The following is a 25,370-nucleotide window of genomic DNA, read 5'->3' as shown; positions in this document are numbered from 1 at the left end:
ACGCCTACCCCAGCTCTCCATTTCCTTAAATGTCACCTTAATCTTTCATTTTGGGGAATCGCTCCATCAGTGTGGTGCAGGTGCCAGCTGGTACTAGCTCCTGGGGACCGATTCTGTGCATTTTTACTTAACTCCAGGTTCAGTGACATCACATGAATAGTTTGAAATTGCCTACAGTGAGAGTGTTGCACTGTGGAAATTGGCAAACACTATAAATGAAGCCCCCCCCCACCTCCACCTTCCACCTTCAGAGAGGCTGCTTTGCACTACCTTTTGCCCCACCTTTTGCCCCATAGTTCCTTCCACAAAACTTTCCCTTAGGATTAGCTAGTCTGATCATTTATTATGTACTTGATAGCAATATATAATACCTTTCACTGACACAATGCTTTTCGATTCCCCAAGTACCTCCCCATATTCTTCCAACCCCCACCACCATCCTAAAATAGGGCACAAATTATGTAGGTGAAAATGGAGGATCTGGAGAGGAGACATGACTGCAAATGGTTTCATTGTTATAGAAGGAAAACACATTTTCTTTCTCATTGTTCAATCTGCTTATCTCATTTTATACCAGAAAGCTCAGTGATGTGTCAGTCGCCCAAGGTCAGGGTGCGAAATCTGACTTCTTTAACTCTGGCTCTTGCTAGCTGTGTTACTCTAGGGCAGCCCTCCTAGCGTTTATGAGCCTCAACCTCCTCATCTGTAAAATGACCAGCAATCAATGGTGACCTTACCTGGCTGTTTGAAGGGTAAACTGATGTGCTGAGTGAGTGAAAGTGAGTTATAAATTCTAATGCATCAGGCAAATATAGAGTACTGTTTTTCCTTTGAGGAGACACAGTGCCTCTCACCGGGAGCTGCTCTCCTTGCCTCTGCCTCCGGTGGCTTCTGGTTTATGGGGAGAGAAGCAGCTGGAGTGTAGGAACAGAAGGGAGGAGGGAATCGGAGCACTTCCTTGCCTGATTCTTGCTCACCAACAGGTCCGCCAGGAGCAGGTCTCCTAGTCCTGCTCCTTGCAGCCGCAGCCACAGCCACAGCCGCAGCCACAGCCGGAGCCACAGCCGCAGCCACAGCCGCAGCCACAGTCACAGCCGAAGCAGATCCGCCAGCCCCTCCTCTGCCAAGGCCAGGACCCCGTCCCCGAATCGCGCCAAACTGTCCAGCGTGGCGCGCAAAGCCGCCCTGCTGTCCCGGTTCAGCGATGCCTATTCCCAGGGCCGCCTGGATGCACAGTGCCTGCTGCGGCGCTGCATCGACAAAGCCGAGACGGTGCAGCGGATCATCTACATCGCGACTGTGGTACGTGAGCCTTGCGATAGGTCGCTGCGCTTCCGTGGTTCCTGGGCAAAGCGGGCGGGAAAACCTGGATAACCTCAACAGGACACTCAAGAAGACTCGTAGGGCCTGAGATCACCGAAGGAGGGTGGGCTTCCGTTTCTTCCCTCCCTTCTTTCCTCTTTGCTCTCTTCTTCTGTTTTTTCTTTTTCTCTCCTTCCTTCTTACTTTCCTTCCATCCACTTATTACAAATATTTGCAATGAATTATTTTTCACACTAGGTAACCTTTTCTTATGGGCTTACCTGGTGGTTCAGTGGTAAAGAGCCCATCTGCCAATGGAGGTTTGATCTCTGGGTAGGGGAGGATCCCCTGGAGAAGGAAATGGCAACCCACTCCAATATTCTTGCCTGGGAAATCCCATGGACAGAGGAATCTGGAGGGCTACAGCCCATGGGGTTGCAAAAGAGTTGGACACAACTTAGCAGCTAATCAAGAACAAACATTTGATTGGTTATCTTCCATTCTTAGATAAATCAAAAGGCTCTGAATATGTTAATTCTTTTATTTAATGAAGAGCAGTTACTGAAATTGCTAATATAACAGCTATTTGAATATGGAAAATTAAGGAGTGCTTATATATAATCTTCAGTTCTATGGGTACCATATTGAGATACTAAGAGCCTGTTATGAGAACAATTAAATGCTGGAGTCCAGCTCCAGCAGCCAGGGAGTCAACCTGAAGAGATGAACGGTTTTGGCGATGAGGCAGCCTCTCAGTTTTCTTCTGGACTGCCTGTTTATTTCAAGTTTAAGATTCTCTTTTATACTTTTACAAAAACATTAGGCCAGAGGTTTGACATTTTCAGTTCCCCCTCTTCCAGATTTATTATCTCCATAAATTATTGTTGCTCTTCAAACAGAGTTCCTGCTTCCCTGATTCTCTTGGAATCAGCCTTATCATCTATTATCTGCCTCCTCTAATGTGTCCTATAGTTAACTTGTGATTACATTGTAACTCATGCTACATTCCTCAGTTTACTACTTATCTTCCTAAATCCTGTTTGCCCCTAACATCCTTGAGCTCACTATCTCTTAGAAAGGCTTCTAGCTATAGTGTTTCTAAAAATTCCTAACTTCTATAAACTATAGTAAAATATGCTAACTTTACAACATTCCTTAAATCTTTAACTTCTAACTGTTTTAATTATTTCTAAGCCCTAAATTCAGTAAACTCCTTTGCCATAAACATTTTCCTCACAAATAGGCTTCAGATAGCAATCCCTCCCATGGCCTCAAGCTACAGCCTATATGCTCATCCTGGAACCCTCTTTTGTAAAAGTCTTTGAACAAATGTCAATGATTAACTTTATAAATTATTTTCTGAGCACAGCTGCAGAAAGCTTTGTGCCTTCTCATGCGCCTCTCAAGAACAATAAGCACCTTAATATTCCTTTTCAGTCAACTCAGCTGAGGAGAGGAAAAGACAAGTCAGAATTACAAGGCCTAACTCCTTCATCCCGGGTCTGTGCCTGTGGAATGAGGAGGGGGTCTAGGGCCATGCCTCCATTTTGTCAATAATGCCTAATGCAGCTCCCGACAATTAAATATTACAAAACAAAACAAAATATTGATGTAAGAGAAGAATTATCAGAATCTTTTGAATTTTATCCTATGTTTATTATATATTAGGAGTCAGCAAATTATGACCCCTGGGCCGTATCTGGTTCTGGCCTGTAATTCTAAGAGAAATACCACCCAGGAGCTATTATACAAGGATACTCTTACATTTTAAAGGATTGTTTAAAAAAAAAAAAATAGTGACAAAAGCATTTGGACCCACAAAGCCTAAAATGCTTACCATTTGGCTTCTTACAGAAAAAAGTTTGCCAAGCCCTGGGTTATATAGTTAAAAATCACATACTGATTTGTTAAAAGTTCTGTAATTGTAGAGGCCATATCTTTCATGCATAATTGAGGTTTTCCTATGCCTGCTACATAACAGATATTAAATAAATATGTTTTGAATCAATATCTGCCAGGAAACATGCCAGATGCTCAATATGTATCTTTGTATGACATGACCACTAGATTGATCACTTTCTCTTATTTCTTGACTAGTAATACAATCATGCTGTGGGGACAAAGCATCAACTGGCATACTTCAAGTATTTATGTAACCACAGGTGATTTTATTTCCTTGAATGCCTGCATTGTCCTGCTTCTTGAAATCAGGGTTATCAGAACAATGGTCAATGGTCTCAAAATTAGTGAATATAGATAATCTAATAGATGATGGATAGAAATGTATTTATGCACTTTCCAAAATTTAGTTGTGTATTTTCCCCCAGATTAAAAATAGTTTTGACTGCAGGGTTTAGTTTTCAGAAGTCCAATATGATGCTGAATTTTTTTGGTATTCTTTGTTCCTTTGGACCTCTTTACTCCTCTCCTCCCACCAAATACACGGGCTGTATTTTATGTGCAGGAGGCGTTCCATGTGGCCAAAATGGCGTTCAGACACTTCAAGATCCGTGTGAGGAAATCACTGACGCCATCTTGTGCGGGGTCAAATGACTTTGAGGATGCTGTCTCGGATTATATCATCTGTCATCTTGATCTATATGATTCCCAAAGCAGTGTTAATGTAAGTGTTGGGTCTTTTATTGGGACTGGTTTGCTACAGCTGCTGCATTGAATACTAATAACTCAGAAGTCCATCCAGTGCTTACTATCACTTCTGATAGTTTATGGTGAATGATGTCGGATTTGTGATCTCTGAAGAAGATTTAACTTTGGGACCAGGGAGCAGGCTTGATCACTCAAGAACTTTGGTGTAGCAGAGTTTTATTAAAGTATGAAAATGGACAGAGAAAGCTTCTGACATAGACATCAGAAGGGGGATGGAGAGTGCCCTCCTCGCTAGTCTTAGCGAGGCCTTATATACTTTTATCAGACCCACTCCCACAACATACATCTTAAATTGGGTTTTCCAATTGTCATGTATGGATGTGAGAGTTGGACTATAAAGAAAACTGAGTGCTGAAGAATTGATGCTTTTGAACTGTGGTGTTGGAGAAGACTCTTGAGAGTCCCTTGGACTGCAAAGAGATCCAACCAGTCCATCGTAAAGAAAATCAGTCCTGAATATTCATTGGAAGGACTAATTCTGAAGCTGAAACTCCAATACTTTGGCCACTTGATGAGAAAAACTGACCCATTTGAAAAGACCCTGATGCTGGGAAAGATGGAGGGCAGGAGGAGAAGGGGATGACAGAGGATGAGATGGTTGGATAGCATCACTGGCTCAATGGACATGAGTTTGAGTAAGCTCCTGGAGTTGTTGATGGACAGGGAAGCCTGGCGTGCTGCAGTCGATGGGGTTGCCAGGAGTCGGACACGACTGAGCGACTGAACTGAAATGAATTGAACTAGACCCACTCCCACAGTATACAGGTTTTAAGGTAACAAGATTAGTCAGCGGGTTCTTGTTAAGGAGAAACATATCCTTGAGTAAGATACATTGTTATATTGACTAAGACAAAGCAATGTAGAAAAAATGTTTGTCCTTTTCTCCTCCTTGAGAGCCTCAGACCCTTTGTTCCCTCCTCGGGAGCCCCAGACTTCTTATCAACCTGCCTAGGGATTGACTCTCTCACTTCTACATAATGAAAGAGCAGGAATGAGCAGCATCCAATGTGCTTTATAGAACCAGTCATTATTGGCTGTTTTCTTCCTTAGACATTTTATGGGGAAACTATTTTGAGCTTTGTAGTTCTATTCTTCAGACAGGCCCTTAAGGTTGGAAGACAGAATATCGTAGTGCTTAAGAGCAATGATTTTGAGAAAGATAGCTATGGATTTGCATCCTGGCTCTGCGCAGACACTTACTAGCTGTGTGACCTTGCTCATTTACTTTTCTGTACTTAGATTTTCTAATCCTTAAGTGGGAGCAACAATGGTCATGAGCCCACAGAGTTTGTGAGAGGATTAAATGAAAGGAAGCAGGTAATTTTCTTAGCAAAAAAAACTCTCAGTAAGAGCAAGATTATAATTGTTGGGCTTCCCAGGTGGCTCAGTGGCAAACTCTGCCTGCCAATGCAGGAGTTGTGGGTTTTATCCCTGGGTCAGGAAGTTCCCCTGGTGGAGGAAATGGGAACCCACTCCAGTATTCTTGGCTTGAAAATCCCATGGCAGGCTACAGTCCATGGGTCTCAAAGAGTCAGATACGACTGAGTGACTGAGGCTGAACAATTATAATTGGTATTATTATAGATTATGAACGAGGCAGAGTTTTGTGCTGGTAGTTGTATAACTTGCCCAGAATAGAAAAATAGTAGGAAATAATAAATAAAAGCTATTAAGAGTTTTTACTTTAGTTTTCTGGGATGACTTTCTTGGCTTTTAGTATGCCATTTGTCCTCTGTCATCTCTCCTCCTCTCTGTTAAGGAGTCTTACTCCTTTCAGCACATACACTCCTTTTCTAGTTTAGCTTATTTTCACTCATGTGCCCTTTTCCCACGTCCCATCAGTCATAACAACCTTAGGGATTGTCAGTGTATCTTTCACAGGTTCGTAACAAGATGATGCCATCTTTTTGTTTTTCAGGATGTGATCCGAGCCATGAATGTCAATCCCAAGATTTCATTCCCTCCTGAAGTTGACTTTTGCCTCCTCAGTAACTTCATCCAGGAGATATGTTGCATTGCCTTTGCAATGCAGACTTTAGAACCACCCCTGGATATTGCATTTGGGGCCGATGGAGAAATTTTTAATGATTGCAAGTAAGAGACATAGAAGCAGAAGCTAAGGGATTCTTTATAAATAAACGATATTGTCTTTATTTCCTGGGAACAATTCAGGGAAAAGAACTCTGGGTGGGGAAGTCAACAGATATTACCTGATTTCCAAGCCCTGCCATATACTTCTCTGCACTACAGAGTGGGGCCCTCTCCTGGGGTCATTTTCCTTCCCGGCCAAATGTGATTCAGAGGAGACCTTATGATTTCCATTGAGTATATTGGTTTTGGGGAGAACTAAGGAGCACCTGGACTCTGGAACACTTTAAAAGAAAAGTGCTATGTAAATACAAATATGCATTACTTTTTATTGTCTAAAATTTTTTATAGAGGTATAATTGACATTTAGTGTTATATTAGTTTCACTTCTACAACATGATTATTTGTATATATTGTGAAATGATTACCGTGAAAAGTCTACTTAACATCTGTCACCATACATAGTTACAAAAATTTGTTTCTTGCAATGAGAACTTTTAAGATCTATTCTCTAAGCAACTTTCAAATTTGCAGTACAGTATGATTAACTATATTGTTAACAGTTATACATCTGCATGACTTATTTTGTAACTGAAAGTTTGTACCTTTTGACCTCTCTAACCCATTTCGCACACCCCCACCTCTGACAACCACTAATCTGTTTTTTGTATCTGTGAGCTTGGTTTTTGTTTGTTTTAGATTCCACGTATAAGTAAGATTGTATGATATTTGTCTTTCTCTGTCTGACTTATTTCATAATGCCTTTTGGATTCATCCATGTTGTCTCAATTGGCAAGATTTCGTTTTCTTTTTTATAGCTAAATAGTATACCATTGTATATATACTACAACTTCTTTAACCATTAATCCATCAATGAACAGTTAAGTGTCCATCTTGGCTATTGTAAATAATGCTGCAGTGAACATGGGGATGCATGTATCTTTTCAAGTTAGAGTTTAGTTTTCTTTGGATAAATATCTAGAAGTGGAATTCCTGGATCATATGGTAATTCTGTTTTTAGTTTTTTGAGAAACCTCCATACAGTTTTTCATAATGGCTATACCAATTTACATTCCCATCAATAGGGCACAAGGGTTCCCTTTTCTCCACATCCTTGCCAGCACTTCTTATCTTTTTGATAACAACTCTTCTAACAGGTGTGAGGTGATAGCTCATTGTGATTTTGATTTCTCTGTGATTAATGATGTTGAACATCTTTCCATGTGTCTGTTGGCCATCTGTATATCTTCTTCGGAAAAATGTCCATTCAGATCTTCTGCCTAACTACTGAGAAGTATACATACCTGCTGTAACATGCTGTCTCTTGGGGCACTGTGGCCTGTCCTCCTGGATGGCTGTGAGCTCAGACTGGAGTTCCTAATAATGACTGAATTTATTTGGTTCTACCCTAGGGTTTTACAGAACAAGACTAAACCTTTTTTTGTTTGTTTGTTTTTATTCTTACCCTGATAGCCTTTCACACATTTGAAATCAAATACTCATCCTTCTCCAGCCTCATGGTTTTAGATTTTTTTCATTTGAAGGGATTTTTGAGACCTCACATTTAGACTGGTTCTCTTGGTCTGTGCTCCATGTTTGTCTGAGTATTCCTTAAAAAAAAAGAGTGTCCACACTTACATATATACAATGGAATATTGCTCAGTCATAAAAAGGAACACATTTGAGTCAGTTCTAAAGAGGTGGACGAATCTAGAGTATGTTATACAGTGAAGTAAGTCAGAAAAAGAAAAGCAAATACCATACACTAATGCATGTATATGGAATCTAGAAAGATGCCACTGATGAACCTGTTTGCAGGGCAGCAGTGGAGATGCAGACATAAAGAACAGACTTACGGACAAGGGTGGGGTGGGGGGGGAAGGAGAGGATGAGATGAATGGAGAGAGTAGCATAGAAGCATATACACTACCATATGTAAGATAGAGAGCCAGTGGAAATTTGCTATATGACTCAAGGTAAATGAGGCTCAAACTGGGGCTCTGTAACAACCTAGAGGGGTGGGAAAGGGTGGGAGGTGGGAGGGAGACTCAAGAGGGAGGGGACATATGTATACCCATGGCTAGTTCATGTTGATGTATGGAAGAAATCAAACCAATATAGTAAAGCAATTATCCTTCAGTTAAAAGTAAATACAAATTTTAAAAAGTGTCCACATTGAACGTAAACCCCAAGTTTGAACTAACCAGAATAGAGGGGCTATCACCATTTTTATCCTCCATTAAGTCTTCTAATTTATAGTAGCTTTTCTTTTCTTTTTTTTCCAGCCATAGAACACTGTTGGCTCATTTTGAGTTAAACTAAAACCTATTTTTAAAAAATTTTTTATTTTTACTGTGATTGAGCCAATCATCTGTGCAGTCACATGCTTTTTATTTGTTAAAAATTTATTTATTTTTAATTGGAGGACAATTGCTTTACGATATTGTGTTGGTTTCTGCCATATATCAACATGAATCAGTCATAGGTATACATATGTCCCCTCCCTCCTGAACCCAGTTACATGCTTTTTAGACTCAACTGTAGGACCTCATATATGTCCACATTATGTTGTTATCTTAGTAGATTTAGCTTATAGTTCCAACCTCTTGAACTATTTTCTTGATACAGTCATCTGTTTCTTTTTCCCTACCCACTCCCCACCTTTGAACATTTTTCCTGTATTTCATGGGAGTCATTGATGAACATGTTGACTTACCCCAGGATTGAGAGAGAGGGAGAGAGAGAGCGCGAGCAAGTGAGCCCTGGGCACCTTCATTCTCGTTGACTCATTAACTACCCATTTTGCACATGATTATTGAACCAGTGTCTAATCCACCTACTTAAGTTAATCATCCACCTATATTTTTCTTATTTTGTCCACAAAGATAACACAAGAAATCTTGTAGGTGGCTTATGGGACTTCAGATGCTCTCCATCTCTAGCATTTCCCTGAATTACAATTCTTGTAATCCTGAGTAGGAACAAGATTAGTCTGACATGATTTGAGTTTTTGTTGTTGTTATTGTTAATTTTTTCCCCACTTTTTAAAAATTTTTTTAACTTTACAATATTGTATTGGTTTTGCCATATATCAACATGATGTTAATTTTTTAATTGAAATATAGTTGATTTGCAGCGTTGTGTTAGGGTTGCTCCGTTATGCAATGGATGGCACATTGGACTTCCACAATGTTGTATTAATTTCTGCTGTACAGCACAGTGATTCAATTATACATATGCATTTACATTTTTTAAAAATATTCTTTTCCAGATGGTTATCATAGGGTGTTGAATATAGTTCCCTGTGCTATACAGTAGGACACTGTTGTTTATCCATCTAAATATACTATTTTGCATCTGCTAACAGCAGCCTCCCGCTCCACTCCTCCCCCAACCTCCTCCCTCTTGGCAACCCCAGTCTGTTCTCTATGACATGACTTTTTCTTAGTGAGCTCATGTTGGGTCCTTGTTATAACTGGTTCCTATTCTAGGAGCCCACAACTGTCTCTTTAATAATAGAATCGGAATCCATATTTATCCAGGTTTGAGCAGAATAAAAGATGAGAATTTTACACTGATGACCCTCCCCTCCCGGTTAGGTTACATAACTGCTTAACCTCTCTTTCTTGTTCTTTTGTGTGTTCATAACAGGTACCGTCGAAGCTATGACTCTGATTTCACGGCTCCCTTGGTCTTCTATCATGTGTGGCCCGCTCTCATGGAGAATGACTGTGTCATCATGAAGGGAGAAGCTGTCACCAGGAGAGGGGCTTTTGTACGGTGGCCTTGTGTAGTGACAGTTCATCCCAAGTGTTTGATTCACAAGTTCGAGAACGTTTAAAAACCCAAAGATTGTATAAGAGAAGTTCATAAGGGTTGTTTGATAAGATTTCATACAAAGGAGAGGAATGGGACTGGTTGTGAAAAAACAGATTCTTTTCTTTGACTCATGAGTCTTCAGAATTTCCTGGCAGTCTTTTCTTTGTCTATTGCTTTATTTGTAAGATGGAGGTGGTTTAGTTGCTAAGTCATGTCTGACTCTTTACCACCCCATGGCCCACCAGGCTCCTCTGGGACATCCCAGGCAAGAATACTGGAGTGCTTGCCATTTCCTCCTCCAGGGGATCTTCCCGACCCAGGGATTGAACCCACATTTCCTTCCTTGGCAGGTCATTCTTTACCACTGAGCCACCTGGAAAGCCTCTTTATAAGATAGAACTGGTTCTAGTTGCCTTCTTCATCTTATAAATAGTATGCTATTATAAAGGCAAAGCCTTCGAGCTCACCTGTTGGAGGCATTCTATAATTCTAAGCATTTAAAAGTGATTGATTAACTTTCAGAACACGGTCAAATTTTATCGACAGTTCTCTGGAAATATGTCCTGTGTGGAACGTGTCCTGTTTTTCTCTCCTTGGTATGATGTGTAAAGAGGGGAGGGATGGAGAAAAAGAGGGCAGAGGAGGTGGGGAGAGAGTAGTCAATCAGTTTCCTATATACATCAGCTGTAGAATGCTTTGAACATGTCAAATAATTGGAAAGCCTTCAAAGTGGAATATTAGGTATGCAAGTGTGTGAACATGTGTGTGCTAAGGTGGGGAATGGGTGTTGGAACTGGTTGCTGTGGATGCTTGGATATTCAGCACGTTTCCCATTATGGAGTTTTACCCTGCCCTTCCTAGAAGGAGGTAAGTGAATTCTGGAGAGAAGCTCCTGGGTCCAGAGCAAAGCCACCATCTGAGTGGTCTCAGTTCCTGTTCTCTTTGACTTGGAGAAGACAGGAAGTGTTTCATGGCAGCTTTTCACATGCAGAGCGTGAGAAGCAGAGTAGTATATTTTAAAAGAACTTAAGAAAAGGGTTTTTGCAGCTTAAACATCTCACTAGAGCAAATAGTATCTCAGTGAACTATTCTGTGCTATGGAAACTGAGGCTGTAGAAATTGGTTGTGTTGACTTGAGAACTGCACATGCTCACATGAAGTAAGCTCATAAAACTGCTTCTTGCCCTTAAAACAATCACCCTTTGTTAAGAAACTCTTAATGTAGACTGTCTGCAGTATAGTTTGGAAGGGGAGGAGCCACTATTTCTATGTTCTACATCAAATAGCAATTGCCTTTTAACTTCCTTTGTCTCTCTCCTTAAGTGCACCATCAGTATTTACCCAAGTTGAAACTCCCAAACTTAAAGAAAATACCCTAAAATCAAAAGCAGAAAAGGAAAGGGTTGAATGAAAGGATCTGATAAGAAGACTTTGACTAGTAAAATCTCATTGTAGAAAATAGAGTTTTCTTTTTTGAGCCTTGATTTAGTTAGAGAGTAGAAGGTCCACAGTGGTGATTCACTCATGCACTCACTCATTAATTCATTTTATTTGGTAGTTGTTTATGACCCAAGCACTCTGTTTAGGTGCTTGGGATCCAGCAATGAACAAAACAGCCGCAAATTCCTGCCCACACGGAGCTTACAGTCTCCAACACTTGGAAACTTGAACGTAATTTCTAACAGCTTCTGCATCAAAACAGAGTTCTGTTGTAGGAAGGGGGACCCCTTCCAGGGCCTGAAACTGGGCTCTTGTCTAACACTCGGAAATGAATTGTCCGAGGAGACACATGAGTTGACAAAGCAAGAGATTTTATTGGGAAAGGGCACCCAGGTGGAGGGCAGTAGGGTAAGGGAACCCAGGAGAACAGCTCTGCCATGTGGCTCACAGTCTTGGGTTTTATGGTGATGGGATTAGTTTCCAGGTTGTCTTTAGCCAATCATTCTGACTCAAGAGTCTTTCCTGGAGGTGCAAGCCTTGTTCAGCCAAGAACAAGGATGGATGCCAGAGAGGAGGATTCTGGGAGGTGGTCGGACATGTGGTGTCTCCTTTTAACCTTTCCCAAACTCTTCCATTTGGTGGTGGCTTATTAGCTCCATGTTCCTTACCAGGACCTCCTGTCATAAAACAACTCATGCAATCAATCTAAAAAACCAATCAATCTAAAAAATAAAAAATAAAAAAGTCACAAACCCTGCAGACCTCACCCCAAATGTTTCTAGGGACCAGAGATGACCATCCTGTTAGGTCTCCTGTTTGGCCCCTTTCTATTTCATCTCTGAGAGGAGCCAACAGTTTTGAACTAAATTGCTGCTATTACAAGGGTGAATGCTGGTTTTAGGCAAAAAATACCTTGACTTAGATCAGGTAGAGAGAGACTTCTGCTCTGCTAGGCAGGCCTACGCCCATGCACAGCAGGAAGAAGTTACAGAAGAAAGACCTCCGCCCCAATTCCCAAGAAGTACCTTGAGTATGAAGTCTCTCAGGGGAGAGTTGTTAGGGGAAGCACACTGACTGAAACCGCCCACCCTGACCAGGCACCATAGTAACCATTTGCATGCGTTGTTTTATGACAGGAGGTCCTGGTAAGGAACATGGAACTAATAAGCCACCACCAAATGGAAGAGTTCGGGAAAGGTCAAAAGGAGACACCACATGTCCGACCACCTCCCAGAATCCTCCTCTCTGGCATCCATCTTGGCTGAACAAGGCTTGCACCACCAGGAAAGACTCTTGAGTCAGAATGATTGGCTAAAGACAACCTGGAAACTAATCCCATCACCATAAAACCCAAGACTGTGAGCCACATGGCAGAGCTGTTCTCCTGGGTTCCCTTACCCTACTGCCCTCCACCTGGGTGCCCTTTCCCAATAAAATCTCTTGCTTTGTCAACTCATGTGTCTCCTCGGACAATTCATTTCCGAGTGTTAGACAAGAGCCCAGTTTCAGGCCCTGGAAGGGGTCTCCCTTCTTGCAACAGTTCCATTAGCACCAAGAATTTGGATATCCCAAAGTTCATTGTAAGGAGATTTTATTGAGAAATATCCTAGAATTATTGTCAAATATTGTGCAGCTATAAGAAATTAGTGCACCTCGTGCTGATGACCAGTACCAGGCAAGTGTGATCATGTCAGAAAATTTCTTGTACATTCTATGGGATATAAGTATTGTTTTAAGCCACATGGGCTCTTACAAACCACTGACTATTTTTCTTTCTTTCTTTTTTTTCCCAGTGGAATTCAGTGCGATCTGTAAGTCGATGTCGAAGCAGGAGTTTAAGCCCTATCTGCCCTCGTACCCGTATTGGTTTAGGCATGGTATGTATCTGTCTCATTGTTTTTACACAAAATCATCGTATGTATTTTTTCATCCACAGTTACCTATAAAAGAGGTGATGGTAAGTCTGGAGGTAGAAAGAGAACCTGCTGTAGTCACCTTAGGTTAATTTCTATCTGATCTTGGGCTAAGGAATTTATCATTCTAGAAAGAAGGAAATAGAGGTAGTTATTTTTTTTTATTTATTAGGCATTTTATTGCTTTATTTTTATCTTTAAATGAAAATGGGCTATTAGTTATCTATCAGTTTTCTGAACAGAGAATGGGACATCTTAGTCAACTGATCTCTGCACACACCAGTCCCTGGTTCCTCTAGAACTTCTTGTATGAGCTTGGAGAAGTTGCTCAAATGATCTGGATTTCAATACTGTATAAAGGGAATTGCAGGTATTGATTTTCCTCCAAATTTCAAAGTAGGAAGAATTAAGATTAGTCTTGCATATTTGTTCTTAGGATTACTAATAAGTCTGTCAAAGAAAAAAAAAAAAAAGCAAAAACACTTCTGAAGACTGTGGTGATAACATCCCCCAAACCTAACATTATTATGAATCACCACTGTTCACTCATTCAGTCATAATATTTAGTTAATGCCTTTTTAATACGTGTCTGGACTAAGACATGTGGATACCAGATAGGCTAACAATTTGCTTTTCCTTCAAATAAAAATTCTTTGAATATTTGTTCAACCTAGTTTTGGGGAGAGTGGTGAAGAAGGAGGATCGCATTTGTCAAGGCTCCATTTCTCTGAAATTATCTCTAGTGATGCAACTCTAGCCCCCTACACTTCTAAACCCTTCTCAGCAAAACATTATGTTTAATAAAGTTCTTATCAAACATTTCTTCTGTACCGTGTGGATGCTAGACTAGGAGGAGAGGGGCAACACAAAAATAATTAAAACATGTTCTCTTTCCTGAATGGGTTTCAATAGGAAGATCAGTATGGGAAGATCAGTATGATTTAAACAAAGTAACTGAATGTGGTATATGATAGAGTCCATGAAAGAGGCACCATGTACTAAAGCTGTTAGAGGAGGCAGTGATTCCCTCTGGATTTGGTTCATGGGGGAGGTGGTATATGATCTTACAGAGTTTTTATGGGTTGGGGAAGACTATCCGTAGGAATAAAATGGCCTGAGAATATGCAAAGGCGTGTCAGATATGGTTCTTCTGCGCTTGCAGATTTTAATATAACTTAATTATCCTTATTGCCGAATAAATATTTACCATAGGTAAAAGCAAAAGGATTGTACACTTAATGGGCTGATAAAGAGACATCTTATGAGTTTTGTACTGGAAGAATAAAAATTCTCCTCATCCTAAGAGGAAGTGTTATATCAGAAGCAAGAGCAATATTAGCCACTTGTCCTTATAGTCACGACACATTTTAACTCTGGACACTGACTGGAAGATTTATCAATGGGCAGCGTCCCTCTGTGACAAGTACCTATACATGTTTGAGCCCTTCCTCTCTCTTTCTTTTGTCCCCCGGGTAAACAAACTTAAAACTTTTTATAAGAATAAATGCATTCTCAAAGGTGAAACTATTGCCAAAATTCTGTCCCTTTCTGCCATCATCTCCTTACAATAAGACTGGTACAAATATTTTTGGTTAATCTGATTGACTTGTTTGAGATTTCATAGGCAGAACAGCCTCTATCTTTGCTAGTGTCTATTTAAAGTGAAAGCTCAGAGTAAGAATGATGCCTGCAGTCAATTATTTCTGAGCCATGTCAGGCTTGTAGGTAACTGGGATAGCTGGCTTTTGCTCATTGAAAGCAAAGGTGAGATTTGACATGTGAGTATTTTCTGGCTTCCCAGGGACTGCCTTTAATAGGCAGCATTTTGGACACATGAGATAATTCATATAAAGGATGTGCCAGAGACTGTTTGATAATTTTAGCCTTAATTAATCTTCATAATTATAATAATACCTTCTGGAAGTCATGGAATTCAGTATGGCCAGTGAGCATCCAATCTCAAAAAATGTTTAGCAACACAACCACCACCACAAAAGCCAACAAAACCCAGGCCATTGAGCCCAGCTTTTAATTAATAATAAATAATTTAAGCTAAGTTGAGTATACATGCACTTCAGAAAGTATAAAAGGAATCATAGGGCAAAAACTTAAGGGCAAAGCCACCATAGCTCTAAACTGCTTCAGAGCAACTGTTTAGCTGGATTTAGGGAAAAAACATCAAAAGGATTCATTGTTTGAGCTTCATCTACTGTGTAGTTCACATTACACTTTTATATTTTCCAGATATCTCGAAGCCGGAGTCCTTCTCCAATAAGATGTGGATTTCCAAGTAAGTGGGATTGTCTAGGTGGAGCAAGGTTTCTGTTTTTTAATGCTTCTCTTAGTACTCAGCATGGAGCAGCAATATGAATGTTTTGCTTCCTGGAGACTGGCAGGCTACAGTCCATAAGGTCCATAGGGTCCCAAAGAGTTGGACACGACTGAGCGACTAACATTTTCACTTTCAAACTTGGATTAACCCCCCATCTTTTGTTTAGGTCTTCTCAAAAGAAAGTCTAAAAAAATCAACCATAATAATGAGTCCTTTCTTTTTCTCCCTAGGGTTTTAAAACCACCAGCCATTTTCCTCTGCCCAGGACACTCCAATGGCCAGCTTACGCAGCTCTCCCACCTGCCTGCTGTGTTGCCTCAGACCTCACTTAAGCTAATGTGACAAGGCACTTCTGTGTATCACTTCACACAGAGAGTTAAATGTTTTGGCTTAGTGCATTTGTAACTGCAGATACATTGCATTTTATTTTATTTTTATAGATACAGATTCCATTAATTTGATAAAAACTATTGCCTAGGTGTTTAGGATCATATTCATTTGAAGCAAAGTCCATTATACAGGTTCAGGATTCTCAATCTGAAACACAAGGCTCTTTTATAACAACTTAAGTGAAAAACTTTTACTGTGCTATGTCCAAAAGACAAGAAGAGTCGTTTCAATTTGCAGAGTGATCATAAATATTATAATTGCCGGTTTTAGATTTAGCTGGGAAACAATCTGGGGTGTTTTTATTTTCTTTGGGGACTTGGAAGAGAGCCCCAGTCTCAAGTTGGGGAACTTATAGCATAACAGGGACGTCAGGCTACATGTACATGATGATGATTTAGGAAAGTATAGTTCATTGGTTGTCTTCTATTTTCCTACTGTGGAGTGAAGTGCCCCGTTTGGTTTAGTTCAGCACTGTTGGTTGAAGCTACCTACTTGAGAGAGTTCTCTTGTTTCATAAATGTGGAGTGGTGATTTGGGTAGGAGCTAACTTGGAGACTATGTTAGTTACCTTGTGTTTATCTCCTGGGAATGTTTCTGAATGCAGTTTTAATGTACATGTTAAATATAAAAGCTACCTGACATTCTGACATCTTTTACCTATTCTGCTTAGTTGGTTATAAACTCACATCTCCTAAGAACTCCATCTGACACCAATGGTGGGAATGTAGACTGATGCAGTCACTATGGAGAACAGTATGGAGGTTCCTTAAGAAAGTAAAAATAGAGCTACCGATATAACCCAGCAATCCCACTCTTAGGCATCCAACCAGTGAAAAACATGTATTCGAAAGGACACATGCACCCCAGTGTTCATAGCAGCACTATTTACAACAGCCAAGACATGGAAGCAACCTTAGTATACATCAACAGATGAATGGATAAAGGAGACTGGTACATACATTCAATGGAATACTACCCAGGCATTTAAAAGAATGAACTAACGCCATTTGTAGTAACATGGGTGGACCTGCAGATTACCATGCTAAGTGAGGTAAGTCAGACAGAAAGATAAACATTGTGTGATATTGCTTACACATGGAACCTAAAAAGTAATACAAATGAGCTTATTTACAAAGCAGAAACAGACTCACCAGACTTACAGAACAGATTTATGGTTACACTGGGAGAAGGGTGGGAAGGGGGAGGGATAGATTAGGAGTTTGGGATTGACTTGTACACACTGCTGTATCTAAAATGAAATGTGTTTCCATTAAAAAAATAAAGAAAGGGGCATGCCTGAAATGCAGAAGAGTTCTCATTGAATAGCTGATTAATACATGACATTTAGCTATGCTAAACAATTAAAAAATAAAATAGCACTATTTTTGATTTTTGCTTTGTGAAAAATTCAATTTAGAAAAATGTACTAAAGAAGAAAAAGTTTTTTTTAAATCTTAAAAAGAAAAAAAGAACTCCGTCTGACTGAAACTGAAACTCAAGGCTAAAAGCTAAGGGAACCATTTGTAGCTTTTAAATAGAACGTCTGTCCCTTGATTTCTTCACTGTGAAGTACTGTTGAAGAAGTTCAAGCTCTTGATGGAATGATAAGTAATGTTGTTTTTGCTTTTTTTTTTGTCCATTTTAATGCTGTCTTTAAATGCAATCTTCGCAAACAGCAACTTTTGCCGTGTGCCTTTTAGAGAGAAGCGCCAAATCGGTCACAGCTCAGTTTGCATAAGTTCAGCCAGAACCAGCAGCTGGGGCTATTTAGGTGAAAACAAATAAAAAACAAAACGAAAACCCCCTCAGATAACAAAAAGGAAAACTTCTCTAAAGCATCTGTCTCTTGTGTTGGGACACAGGCAAGGGAGAGACCTCTCTAGCCTCCACCCCTTGGTCTAATGGTCACCAATTTATTCTGAAAGTGAAAGTGGAAGTGTTAGTCACTCAGTCGTGTCCGACTCTTTGTGACCCCATGGACTGCAGCTCACCAGGCTCCTCTGTCCATGGATTCTCCAGGCAAGAACACTGGAGTGGGTTGCCATGCCCTCCTCCAGGGGATCTTCCTGACCCAGGGATCAAACCTGGGTCTCCCACGTTGCAGGCAGATTCTTTACAGTCTGAGCCACCAATTTATTCTGAAGTGCAAGCTTAATTGTTCTCCCCTCTGCATTTGTGTAGTCATCATTTTGAGGCAGGGCCCAGTGCTGATAGAAGAGCTCAGTGTCCAGGCAGATCCAGTTTTGACTTGGTCCTCAGCTTGCTTGGTGGCCTGAAGCAAGTTACTGCACCTCTCTGAGCCTCAGTTTCACTGAAGCAGGTGGATGGGATCGGTAGTTCTGCTCACCCTCCCAGACTCAGTGCCTCCTTTCATAATATGTATTCTGGCCATTCTGAAATGAAGTTCAAAATTAGTATGATTATAGGCATATATGCTTTTAAACAGTGGATACAGTACTCAAGCTGTAATATAAACAGAAAAAAGGGAAATTTTTAATAAAACAATGTATTTCAATAAATGTATTTTAATAATGTATTTTAATAAAAGAATGTATTTCAACGAAAAGGCTTGGGTATAATGATCCTAGAAGGTACAGTGAAGTCATCAGACACTTGCACCTGTATGTAGAATTACCAGCTACAAATGCAGATCAGTGTTCGTTGTATTGGTGACGTCAGAAACACTGATGCCAGGGGTTTTCTGAAATGGTGAACAACTCTTGGTGAAGTTTTGAATAATAACTTACGGCAGTGCCTTGATTTGCATAGTAAATACATGCCTGGCAAAGCTGGTATATATTAAAACCATAAATCAATTACTTTGTGTTATGGGCTAAAAGGTCTTTTCTAAAATCTCACTAAGTAATGAGAATTCCTACATATCAGAATTTTTTTTAGGACTGAAATGTGGGAATGCACCTGGTTGGGAAAAATGTTGTATGTACTCAGTTTATTTGCTCTGTATCATGTCAGGCCGCTTGCCATTTCCCAAGTCTTTGATTTGAACTGTAACTGCACGGGGCCTGACAGTTAGTCTAGAATAATTTGTGGAAAGGGTCCAAAAACAGAAGGCGGCTGACCTATACTCATTTCATCAAGGCATGCACCTTAACCTTGGTGACTTTGAAAAATGATAAACTTTTATTGTAACCTGGGTAAATGTTAGTTATTGTATTATCAGTTTAACCTCTAATAATAAAATCAAGAAAAAAATTTTTCTGTACCTATAAGTTCTTTGCAATCATATGCTCCCCTTGCAGATTCCCTTCATCTACCTCCCTTCTCTGAGGCCTGAACCATGGCTGCAAATGCCCTCAAAAAATATCAGCAGCACCTCTGCTCTGGGGTTGACTCTGTGATGCTGCAGTTCTTGCTATAGCTTAATTGTCAGCTTTAGTTTATTCACAATTCATTGTCTTCATATTCGAGACACACTTCCTGAGTAGTTCTATACTGTTTTTATAGTTTTCACGCACATGATTTCAGTTGCTCCCCACAAGGAATCCAGGTGTCAGTTCAGTTCAGTCTCTTAGTGGTGTCTGTCTCTTTGCAACCCCGTGGACTGCAGCACACCAGGCTTCCCTGTCCATCACCAACTCCTGGGGCTTACTTAAACTCATGTCCATCGAGTCAGTGATGCCATCCAACTATCTCATCCTCTGTCATCCCCTTCTCCTCCCACCTTCAATCTTCCCCAGCATCAGGGTCTTTTCCAATCAGTCAGTTCTTCACATCAGGTGGCCAAAGTATTGGAGTTTCAGCTTCAGCATCAGTCCTTCCAATGAATATTCAGGACTGATTTCCTTTAGGATTGACTGGTTGGATCTCCTTACAGCCCAAGGGACTCAAGAGTCTTCTCCAACACTATAGTTCAAAAGCATCAGTTGTTCTGCACTCAGCTTTCTTTATAGTCCAACTCACATCCATACATGACCACTGGAAAAACCATAGGTTTGACTAGATGGACCTTTGTTCTGTTTTTTAATTTGCTGTCTAGGTTGGTCATAGCTTTTCTTCCAAGGAGCAAGCATCTTTTAATTTCATGGCCGCAGTCACCATCTGCAGTGATTTTGGAGCCCCAAAAAATTAAGTCTGTCACTGCTTCCATTGTTTCCCCATCTATTTGCCATGAAATGATGAGACTGGGTGCCATGATCTTAGTTTTCTGAAAGTTGAGTTTTAAGCCAACTTTTTCACTCTCCTCTTTCACTTTCATCAAGAGGCTCTTTAGTTCCTCTTCACTTTCTGTCATCTGCATATCTGAGGTTATTGATAATTCTCCCAGCAATCTTGATTCCAGCTTGTGCTTCATCCAGCCCTGCATTTCTCTTGATGTATTCTGCATATAAGTTAAATAAGCAGGGTGACAATATACAGCCTTGATGTACTCCTTTCCCGATTTGGAACCAGTCTGTTGTTCCATGTCCAGTCCTAACTGTTGCTTCTTTACCTGCATACAGATTTCTTAGGAGACAGGTCGAGTGGTCTGGTATTCCCATCTCTTTAAGAATTTTGCACAGTTTGTTGTGATCCACACTGTAAAAAAGGTAAGGAAACCATTCATCAAGTTCACCATACAGTCTTCCTTCAAGGCTTTTTATTTCGAAATAATAGTTCATCATGTTTTCTTTTGTTCCTCGATGGCCTACTGCATCATTTCTTTTGTTTATTGCTTTGTTTGTTTGTTCTTTCATTCATACACTCGCAAGTTCAATGAGCTTCTCCTGGGTGATAGATACAGTATACACTGCTAGGGATACACTGATAGACAAGGTCCTGGCTCTTCTGAGCTTAATGTCATGTTCAATTGCATTCCTTTGTTTTTCCTGTCATAGCATATATGATGGAAGAAAGAGAAAAATAAGTCAGTAGAGTAAATTTAAAAGAGAGCTACATATCAATTGAATTAATTTGAGGACAAATATCTATATACAAGAAAGTTATGCAAGAACTTCTCCTACCACAATAGGAGAAGCATGGTGAACTTCATGAGAGAATGTAACTCAGTTTATGTCATCCACAGGTGAATTAGTCTTTTAACAGGTATACACTGAAACTATAATCCTAAGATCATCATGAACAATAAAATGAGTGTGGGGAGGGGGGCTCAGAGATCCATCTAACACTTCTTGTTCCCCTACTTTGTGTTCCACCTACTATATTCCTAAAAAACGAGGCAAGTTGCGGACCATTATAATTCACTTTTAGGCACCCTGTGGATCCTTCATGAGGCAGATTGCTGCCAATAGCATTCTATACATTTTGAGTCAAATGAAAGACTTCGTAGTAGTGTGACTTTAAATAATATCATACCTACAATTAAGGGTAATGTGTTATAGAGATTCTAAGAAACTAGTATTCCAAACTGCATTAGATCATTGAAATATGAGTCCAGGGGCCATATGGATAAGTGACATTCAATATACGCCATTTAAATACCAAAGCGGTGAAGCCTTAACGCAGTGAGTGAATAGGGGCCTTGAAAATGAGGCAGGAATGAATTTTCTTCTTTCAAATGCAATGTGATTGGGTAATTTCATGCTCAAAAATTTTCTCTTAATGTTGCCAGAATGAACATCATACTTTCCATAATATCACTGGCAATTAGTATGTCAGCCAGGCAGCTAACTCCATCTCCTATTAGGTGAGCAACAAAAAATATGATAAATGAGTATGTTAAAGCTTCATTTCAGTATAGTTTAAGCTATAATTTTAGTGAAACAACCAAAATAATGTCTTGCAATGTGATGTGAAGTATATTTTTGAAAAGGTTGTAGTTGTCAGAAGATCTTGAGTGCCACTGGATGAAGTGGACCCTTCTGCAATGACTGCTGGTGTTGGAATGCTGGGGCTGCTTCCATCTTCTTAGACCAGGGAACCCAGCCCTGCAATGTGTTCCCTGGTCTTCACACAAATCGTCTCTCTGGGATTCTTCAGAGCCTTGACTCTTCTACTGTTTGTGGGGAACTTCAAGGAGAATGTCGTGTAGGTTCTCCAAATTAATTTTTCCATGGAAGCCTTTTTCTTCATGGAGTTCTTGAAGAGGTGCTGTTCTGGAAGACCTATTTCAGGAAACGCTTCCTAAGACCTACTGTTTTCTAGAATCATAGATGCTGTGACCACTAGGAGTTAGGTTTTATCAGCTTTTACAAGGGAGGGAAGAATTCTGACTCTTGTCACAGATAAACAGACTTTTCACCCAATAAATTTACTATGGAATAAAAGGCTCAGAATGGAAATCTCTTATTTATTTATGTCTATATCTTTATACTTTTGCTTAGCCTTTCCTCTTGTTTTTTTCACCCTTCTATAAATTGTATCATAAAAACTCAGTGTTTATGTCAGTGTTGCTTTTCCAGCATTCCATGTTTCTCCTTTAATCCCTTACATGTTATACCTTAACCTTCACTTCTATTTTCTCTCTCTTGTTCTCTTCTGTTTTCTTTTTCAGGCTTTTGTTTTCCAAGTTAATCTCTCTAGTGAAAATCCATTTACACTTCTTACAAACAGGTACCTAAACTTTAATGTAATTATGAATCGATGAAAGAGACAAATGGATATTATTCAAAATTAGAACACACCAAATTGCATTCCTTATAAAGATGAATTTGCATCCTTATTCATATAAAGCATGAATTTTGTAAAAACTTTTAAATAATTATTTTCTAAAGTTTTGAATATTTGGGTTATTAAAAATGACAATTCTTAAATTATACTCAACTTCCAGTAAGTCTGAGTAGTGATTATGCTTACATCTTTAGTCACTTCAGTAAAAATGTTGACTAATACTTTCCAAATTTGTTTGATGATGAAAATCACTTGGCAAACTAGTCAAGGAGAGATTCTTGGATGCCACTCCATGCACACTGAATCAGAATCTCCAGGGGCATCTGTATTTTAACATCAGCAGACAAGTTTGAAAAACACTGGTCTAGGTCTGGCTTAATGACTTACAAGCAGAATATTACAGAAATAATTTATTGCATGTATTATGCTGTCCTTTACTTTCTAAATGGAAAATAATAAATTAATTTAAAAGCCTCTGAGAATATTAAATTATTTCCTGTACTCCAATAATAGGTAGTGAGTGAGTGAGTGGTTGCTCAGTTGTGTCCAACTCTTTGCGACCCCGTGGACTGTAGCCCACCAGGCTCCTCCATCCATGGGATTCTCCAGGTAAGAATACTGGAGTGGGTTGCTATTTCCTTCTCCAGGGGATCTTCCCAACCCAGGGATCGAACCCAGGTCTCCTACAATGCAGGCAGACGCTTTAACTTCTGAGCCACCAGGGAAGCCCTACTGACAATTTAGTATATGCACTCTTCATCTGTATGCTGCTGCTGCTAAGTCGCTTCAGTCATGTCCGACTCTGCGCAACCCAGAGATGACAGCCCACCAGGCTTCCCCGTCCCTGGGATTCTCCAGGTAAGAACACTGGAGTGGGTTGCCATTTCCTTCTCCAATGCATGAAAGTGAAAAGTGAAAGTGAAGTCGCTCAGTCGTGTCCGACTCTTAGCGACCCCATGGACTGCAGCCTACCAGGCTCCTCGGTCCATGGGATTTTCCAGGCAAGAGTACTGGAGTGGGGTGCCATTGCCTTCTCCACTTCATCTGTATACATACATATAAAAATGTTGCTATATAATTAGATTTTCAGTAAAAGAGAACAAAAGAGAAGAGAAATTTTACTTTTCTTCCCTAGAGGTTAAAAATGTCCTCTCTTGCACTTCTTATTTGGATGGCTTCTTTGTTGAGCTGTCAGAATGTGTATTTCATAAGTCGTTCCCTTCCACCCCGTGTTCACTGCGTATTATGAAAGAGTCACAGAATAACGGTCCCCGTCGGCCACAGTTCACCTAGTCATGTTGTCTGCCAAATGGAGCTAGTCACCTGGATGAGTCAGACTTAGGAACAGCTTTATTATTATTCATATGAGTCTCTAGAGAAAATCTAAAAGAGAGTGAAACTGACATCCAAGCATTAGACCTCACAGGTGGCCCACCTCAACTGGAATTTTCCCAAATGTTAAATAGAGGAGGCAAATTTGGCCTTTTCTGTTTACTCACCAAATGTCCCAAAGAGAAAATCAGAAATGAACCTGTCTCAGTTTATATTCTGGAGAAGGAAATGGCAACCCACTCCAGTGTTCTTGTCTAGAGAATCCCAGGGACGGGGGAGCCTGGTGGGCTGCCCTCTGTGGGGTCGCACAGAATCGGACACGACTGAAGCGACTTAGCAGCAGCAGCAGCAGTTTATATTTGTAAAGACTAAAGCACTTTTTCTGTTTTCAGGCCCCAATATCATCTCTCATCACTTCGGTATCTTAGTGTTGAAAAGAAAGTTCTGAAAATCTCCAGGAAAAAATTGATATAGCGGAGCCAAATTGAACATGCCAATATTTGAAATACGTGGTGCTTTGGTGGAAATAATGATTAATTTTCTTCTTAAAGTTTCCTTGTTTGGTTTAGCTTTTGTTCAGTGAATAGCCAAATGTGGCCAAAAGACAAAAAAACAATAATGTAAAATTGGGGAGGAGAGATAATCGCCTCCTCTTTAACCAATTTGATTCACAATTAAAAGAAATTCTGCACTATAAATCAATTCCAATCTCAAGGTCTCCTTAGTTCACTTAGGTTTGGGATATGTATAGAGGTAACCACCAGATGGCAACATTGCTTAAGAAATAAGAGGCTATTGGTCCTCAGTACTAAGACTCGCTAGAGAATAGTAAAATCTTTTCCTTTGGTAAAATCTGTAATTTAGTTACTAGTTTTACTGCTGTACATAAATTTGGAGAACAACTTAAATTGATGGAGAATGGCCAGGCATAAAATACATAGTGTGATAGAAAACGTGAAGTGTTATATAGCTATCATTATACCTAATGAAGGATTTATGCGTTTGATCCCCAAGGCTCAAGAAGCAATTCCTGTGCTAGAACAAAGCTTTCTCTGTGTTGACTTTAAAATTTCTTTATGCAACCTAACACCATCATCTTGTTAATTTGGAGTTCTTACTAAAACAATTCAATTCCTTAATAAATATTTTTATTATATTTATATAATACAGCTCTTTGCTATACTATATATAGCATATAGCTCTTTGCTCTTAAACATGGAGTAGGAGAAACTGAAGGTTTAATGATCCTTTAAGATCTCCAAGGTTTCTCAAACTGTTAGCTTTTCCCATGGTCCAAACTCCCCAGGTCCATCCTGAGCAGGGAGGTCAGTTTCAGAAACCCTTAGGATTATTCCAAACAAATAATTCAGTTTTCACCTGGAAGATAGAATAATATTGCTGAGAAACTGTCTACAAAATTACAGGAACTCACCAGAATAATATTGTGAGCATTTGAAAAATTCCCCAATGAAAGGAAGAAAATTTTATAGCATTAATTAAAACTTTATTAAAAAATAAGT

The 25,370-nt window shown here is 39.9% G+C and overlaps 1 protein-coding gene across 3 annotated transcripts in view; it reads left to right on the top strand.

The window, feature by feature from the left end:
• Positions 1-17,917, top strand: part of SPATA18 (spermatogenesis associated 18) — a 45,762-nt gene extending 27,845 nt beyond the window's left edge. For all 3 annotated transcript variants that reach the window (XM_010859713.1, XM_010859712.1, XM_010859711.1), the window contains 7 exons: positions 984-1,302; positions 3,767-3,925; positions 5,888-6,063; positions 9,709-9,832; positions 13,110-13,193; positions 15,474-15,519; positions 15,792-17,917. In XM_010859713.1, the coding sequence (XP_010858015.1) occupies positions 984-1,302; positions 3,767-3,925; positions 5,888-6,063; positions 9,709-9,832; positions 13,110-13,193; positions 15,474-15,519; positions 15,792-15,799 (916 nt within the window). In that variant the 3' untranslated portion in view covers positions 15,800-17,917. The remainder of the gene's footprint in view (positions 1-983; positions 1,303-3,766; positions 3,926-5,887; positions 6,064-9,708; positions 9,833-13,109; positions 13,194-15,473; positions 15,520-15,791) is intronic.
• Positions 17,918-25,370: the final 7,453 nt, after the last annotated feature.

This window comes from Bison bison, unplaced genomic scaffold, assembly GCF_000754665.1.
Source record: "Bison bison bison isolate TAMUID 2011002044 unplaced genomic scaffold, Bison_UMD1.0 scf7180017864458, whole genome shotgun sequence".
In the NCBI taxonomy this organism is placed as follows: domain Eukaryota; kingdom Metazoa; phylum Chordata; class Mammalia; order Artiodactyla; family Bovidae; genus Bison; species Bison bison.
The sequence above is the reverse complement of the archived record's forward strand: the minus strand, read 5'-3'. Positions and strand labels throughout refer to the sequence as shown.